At 33.7% G+C, this 6,718-nt stretch overlaps 1 protein-coding gene across 2 annotated transcripts in view; it reads left to right on the forward strand.

The window, feature by feature from the left end:
- The window catches only part of TDRD3 (tudor domain containing 3), a 104,269-nt gene extending 98,928 nt beyond the window's left edge, over positions 1–5,341 (forward strand). For both annotated transcript variants that reach the window (XM_068675856.1, XM_068675863.1), the window contains exons 13-14: positions 525–661; positions 5,112–5,341. In XM_068675856.1, the coding sequence (XP_068531957.1) occupies positions 525–644 (120 nt within the window). In that variant the 3' untranslated portion in view covers positions 645–661; positions 5,112–5,341. The remainder of the gene's footprint in view (positions 1–524; positions 662–5,111) is intronic.
- Positions 5,342–6,718: the final 1,377 nt, after the last annotated feature.

A 6,718-nucleotide genomic window follows, 5' to 3' on the forward strand; every position in this document is an offset into this window, starting at 1 on the left:
GTCCAGTATACTTGTAGGATTTTTGATTATTACTGCATCACAGATTTGTATCTGCTCTTTCAGATCTGTGTTTCTAGAATGCATATTGCCTGATTTTTGTTCCGTGCATTTCCATTCCCTAATTATTTTGTTTCATTTCACACACATTTCTAAACTCCTGAAAGCTGATATTTCTCTTGCTCTGGCAGGTTACTGATGTTGTTTTGCTTCTTGAGTTTGTTGCCTGTATAACTCCTGGAGAATAATTTTGTTTTATTATATATGCTGTTTTTCTGCAAATATTTAAAACTTCTGTGGCTGCCTTGAGGACTGGGTTTTGAGTTTATTCACTTTGTTTTTGTTAGCTTTCTTAGGTTTATAAAAAGGGACTATTTACTCCCTTTATTAAGTGGTCATCCATACAGAAGCAGCAGTTTCTATGCATGTATGCATTCATTCATATGTGTGTGTATATATGTATATGCCTACTCATGTATAATGCATTTAACTACTCTTCTATTTAAAACAATGCTGTTTGCCTGCAGGAGGATGAAGAAGAAACATATGAGCAAACTCTAGAATTCCGCAGAGGAGGTGATGGTCAGCCAAGGCGGTCCACACGACCTACTCAACAATTTTATCAACCCCCAAGAGCTAGAAACTGATTAATAAGAATTAAAAGGTAAATATATGCTAATGACATTTTATTTCTGGATTTTAATTTCATGAAAGGTAGATCTGAATTTTTGTATACTTAAGTGTTCTTCAATCTCTGAAGTTTGTGAGAGAACTTTCTACAACTTTGCTAGTAGTTGGTTTGTATAACAGCCCTTGGCACTGGGTGGTAGACTGCGAGTGTTCTTGAACAAATAAGTTACTGTAATTACCATTATACAAGCAAATACAGAACTTAATTACTAGAAAAACTTTTTTTCCTCATTAAAAGATAAAACAAAAAACTAACCAAATTAAATATGCTGTACTGCATTCATTTAACTTCTGGATTTTCTAATACCTTAATTCTCAAGAGTTCATTAACTCTGTTCTGAATAAATCATTGCAAAGATGCATATTATTTGGTTTATATCTTCAGTGTCTTTGTTGTTTGCATCTGATTTTTTAGGTACTAGCTGGTTTATTTTTTATAAGATTTTTTTTTTAGTTTCTTTCATTTCTCCATTCCTTCACTTCCAACTGGGTGCTGCTGATCTCTGCAGCTTTTGATATTTCTGACATGCAATAATATGAGACTTCGCATTTTGATCATATTCTCACCTAACTTTTTCATTTGAGGGATTACTGCCAATATAAGGAAAAAAAATATTCCTGATTCTTGTCAAGGTGATAATTATTCTAATTTTTGTACATATCGTTAATTTTTCTATTTTAATAAATGTATCAGTCATTATCAATACATGTGTCATGAGATAATTATAAAGTGTGCAGAAATTATTCAGGTGCATGCACTGAGCTGTGTTCTAAACTAGTTCTGTCAGCTCAGGGAGGTGTCAGTGTGATCAGCCTAATGAAATGTGCTCAGTGTAGAGAGCAGTCATTGTTTTTTGTCATTGTTTTTGTCTTCAGGTAATAATTTTTATGTTTTCAAATTGCACAGCATAGATCTGGAAAACAGTGTTTGGCTTAGCTCCGATTGGGAGAGAGGGAAAAACAGGCATCCAGAGAGAATAATAGTAACTCCTCAAGAAGAGTGAATAAATGGTTGACAAGTAGGGAACAACTTCTATAAGGCACAGATTGCTCTGTGTGGGTTTTCTTGCACCTTGCTTTGAAAATTCCAACAGAATCCTGATTAAAACTGACAGCAGATTAAGGATCAAAATCTACCAACTGTAAAAACAGCAACAACAAAAAAAGTTTTAGTCTTCCACCCCATTCAAATGCTATTGTTTTCTGTCAGACATCTCCAAATAAAGGGGTTTGATTCAGATGGTAAATACTGTCAGTTAAGTGAAAAACATTTGTTAACAAGTAGCAGCTGTCATAAAGCTAAATAAAAATTTTCAGCAACTACTTATTTTGCTTTACAAAGTACATCTGTTATTGACAGTACTTCAAAATATATTCTTTTTTTTTAATCCTAATTTAAAACACTCTTCCTCAGGTGATTAAATAAGGCATTTTATCTGTCTTGACCCAGGACAGTGTCCTTCAGCCTCTACTCAAGATACAGTTAGCACCAATGTGTCATCCCAAACTGAGCTTATTAGCCCAATGCAGTGTGCAATCACTGGCAGCTTAAACTTTGCTCAAGTTTTGACTAATATTGTAAGCCTTACTTTATTGGAATATTACGTGCTTCATCTTCTGCAAATATAAAGGAATTGTATATACCTTAAATAGTCATCACTGTAAACAGCAGTTCATTGTGGAAAAAATACAATTTACTTCTTGATTGAAATTTCATTCCATCTGAATCAAAATACTAAATGCAGTTTTCCTAGGCTGAAGTAACTGAATTGTCTTCCATTTTAACTAAGTAAAAGCTATCTCTAAATGGGTATTCAGTTAGAATATTTGTGTATTTTATATTAAAATGATTTGACATATCTAGCTATTTTAATTATCTTCCATATCAGACAAAAGTTTGTATTTAGGAAATTTCCAGTATTAAGCTCAATTGCAATTCAACATGAAATAATATAACAGCTAGGGGATGTTAACACCAAAAAGAAGTTGACAACATGAAATTAAATACATTGGTCTTAGATTCTTGATGCTAGGATCACTCAGAAGAAGAAAATGGAGAGGCAAGACATGCTTTCTGTTTAAGGGTTGGGTGGTGGCAGGGGAGGGAGTCTCTACTTAAGCTTAGTTAGCTCCTATACTAGTTCTAATCAAGGCAAACCTTAATTTTACAAAGATCTGTAATGTGTTGTTTTTCCACCCCCACCTTCTGCCACAGTGCAGTAGTGAATATGTGAACAACTGAATATCCCATTACCTTCTCTTAGTGAGGCATTTGGGGGTATCGCTGAATAGCATCAAACAGTGGTAATTCTTCCTTAGTTTAAGAACACATCAGTCTTTTTGGTGGTAAAAATATTGTAATGTTATATTTAAAAGCTTTTTCTGTGTGATACAGAGTAGCTTTCACCTGCTAGGTTTGATTCCTGAAGTTTATGTAGAGTCCAGTATAGCTGATGTCATTTGCCTTGTTAGATAAGTAAGGTGGTGTGAGGAAATGTTCATCCTGACACTGTGGTGATTATATTTATCAGATGTGTCTTACAGTTCCCCATAGTACATCTCATGCTGCTGTAGATTTTATACTAAGTTGAACTTAGAAATGTATTTATTACATGTGACCTAATGAGGTGGTTGAAGACAGCTGAACTAGAGAGAAACCAGTAATTAAAATCTATTAAACTTTACCAAAAGTAAGTGGAGGATGTAGTCAGTTCCTCTCTGATTGTAAGTGTAGGCAGAAAATCGAACATAGTCCTTTTCTAATTTGTTTTCAGCTTACCTAGACTTGTATGACGGTGTCATGATATGTGAAAGCTCAAGAATATTGAATGTCAGTTTCTGGAAGTGGATTTCTATGTGGTTTCTTCCTTTTTATTCCCAAGAGCTTCTGAGAACATGGTATCTATCTATCTATATATATTATTTCAAGTTTTCAGTAACCTGTTAGATGACATGATTTATCAGGGGAGGTTTTTAAGGAATTTAGTGAGAAATAATCTTACCAGAGCTTTCCACTGAAGGATGCTTTACCAGATCATTGACCTGCTGCTTGAGAGAAAAGGGTTTATATCCCTTGCACCTCTCTATCATGTAAAGTAACTTAAATGATTTTTCCTGAAAAGAGATGAAGAGCTCTTGTTGATGACTATATTATAAATCATTTGTTGCAAATTGTCATATTGCAATATTTAACATTTAAAAATGCCAAGGTGCCCTGTCTTCAAAACCAAATAAGGCTGTTCTAAAAACAAGGTCTGATGGCCGTGTTTGTATTGAGTATGATAGGGACATACCAAAGATGAACCATAAGGTTCATACAGTAGTTAATATCATCCTATACCCCAAAACTGTATACGTACCTGTACAGGGTTGCACCACTTGACAGGAAGGGCTTATTACCACTGGTACAACAACGCAGAAATAAAACTTCACTGCTTCCTGGATTAGTTTTCAGCATACTTGTTTAGGTGAAGTTGCCATTGCAAATCTGGAATTAGTATTGACACATACTAAATTCCTGAGTTTGTTTTTTTTTTTTTTTTAATTATTACTATTTTTAATATAATTTGTGTCTTTCTGAAAAGCTCACCGTGCTGTTCTGTACTTCAGATATAAAGAAAAATTGCTGCAGACTTGCGGGAAGTCCTGACTTAGTGATTACTATGAAGGCAGAGCAATAGAGTAATCATGTTAAGGTCAATACCTCACTGTAGATGCAATTGCCCTAGAAATGGTTTATTAATATCCAGCAGTGTGAGGTAGAGGACACTAACTCAGAATTTTGTCAGAGCACTGCATCAGAGACCCTTTGAACTTAGTCTAGGTTGTTTCAGGTCAAACTAGTCAAATACTAGTTTTAACAGGTGTGTAAGTTAAGATATTCCCTCTAGAGAATAAAGATACAAGAATTAGAGTCTAACAGCAATAAAAATATGTCCTGACTTTATATTTGCTGGGTAGAATGTCATGGTAGTATGAAAAAGAAGGGGAACAGTAATCAGAAATGTGTTTTTTGAAGGGTCAAGGCTTTTGGAGGAGCTTGAAAGAACCTAAGACTGCGAACCTATAAGTACTTGGTCATTATCTGTTTCTTGGTCTTCTTTTGTGCAGTGACAGGATTAATCTACACCTTTTCAAACTTACTATGAAATTTGTATTAAAGTCCTTACCAATGGAGAAATAGAATTTTTGTAAGTCATTGCCAGAAAGTGTTCTTCTCTTGTATTATAGCGATCATGTATGTATTGCATTGAAGTGCAATCTTCTGACTTATTCTTCTAAGTACATATCTCTGTAAGTACAGAAAATCAGATGTATACTCTTTTGGAGGAGAAAAAAAGTAGTAGCAGTAAAGTGTATGTTGCACAAAGAGCAGCGTTTTTGTACTTATTGGTTGTGTTTTTTTTTTTCTTTCCCCTTTTCAGCAATCTTCTCCTGGTGAGGGGAAATTCACTGGCAGCTCCAACTTGCTGAAGACTTCTGACTTTTTCCAGGCAACATGGTGGAACAAAGAAAGCTGGTGTGAGCAGAAAGAATTTGGACCTGATACCACAGGAGACTTTTTTAAAGTTCTTAGTTATGTGAAGCTGAATACTTTTTACATATGAAAGAAGCAGATTGTCATTGCTGCCATCAATAAAACCACAGTGCACTATTCTGTTCTTTGCCTTGTATTCTTTTTACTGAGCCTCCATTGTTAGTAAACATAATACTAGTGTATTATGTTTTTTATTCATTTTGAATTTATTTTGGTTCTAATCCTGTTTCTAGTAAAGTAGAAGTAAAATTCCTATTTCCTCAAAAGCAGACAGGAATTTAGATTTTGCCTTGAGTTTAGATTTTAGGCTAGCATTAGTGAAACGCTAACATTTTTCAGCTAATTATTGTACAGTGAAATTCTGAATATGTTTTGATTGTTTTCTATGTTTGTTTTTTTCAAATTTGCTAAAGGCCAAAATTAACAAGTTTGCCTTTTATGTTTTTTTTGAGGTGTAACTACAAGTTTGAAAGAGAGAAACTCAATGCTCTCAAAAAACATTTTCTAAATAATTTTAGGCAAATATTTTCTTTTTAGGAATATTTATATTATGGGGATAGAAACAATTCTAGAAGGTACAGGAAAGTAGTTTAAACAAAAAATACTGAAAGATGCATATAAATATTTCATACATAAATATGTATATACATACACACGCAACCTGTTGAATAGTAGGTTCTGACTTTCCTGTAGCTTTAAACTGCTTTTATTGCTTCATATTACTATATTGTTCTCAATTATTGTTGATGCTTGAAGAAAAAACATGTCAAACTGTACTTTTCCTTCTAAGCTATATCTTTGGACCTTATGTGATTATGAAAAATAGTTGAAATTTAACTATTTCTTTAACTGAGAAGCACCACAAGATCTGTAAACCTTGCAAGTCCCTTTTAAGCTTTATTTGGATGGTTTAATTAAGATTGAAATGGCACATGTTTTGAGATAGACAAAAAAAAAAAAAAAGCCTGTCTTCTGTAAAGACAGAGTTTTACCTGGGACATGTGTTGGTGGTATAAATTGTACAATTAATTCTAGTGAATTTCCGAGTGCTCATACAAAACTCTGGACAGAACCTTGTTTGTTTGGATAAAAAGAAGTTATGCGTTGATGATGTAATTGATTGTATTTGTAGTACATAATATGGATTGCTGTCTGAACGCAGTCAGATGTAGCAAGCACATGAATATTTGCAGAATAGTAAGGAAGCAAATGTTTTGCTGCCATAATGCAGCTTCTTGAGAATTGTAATGCAACTCATTAACAATTTCAAAGAAACTTGGAAGCTTAGAACATGAGCTGCACAATGTTGAATTCTTTGCTATCAGTTGACATAAAACAAATTTTATGAAGTTTGTTAGATTTAAACTAGAGACCATTTCCCAAACACTATGAATCATCCTGGTGAGTTCTGCACAATTGTACACTCAAATAAATAAATTGTAGATCTAATACATTGGATGTTGGATGCTTTACTTCCACAATTATTGCTAAGAC

Source organism: Anas acuta, chromosome 1, assembly GCF_963932015.1.
Source record: "Anas acuta chromosome 1, bAnaAcu1.1, whole genome shotgun sequence".
Lineage (NCBI taxonomy): Eukaryota > Metazoa > Chordata > Aves > Anseriformes > Anatidae > Anas > Anas acuta.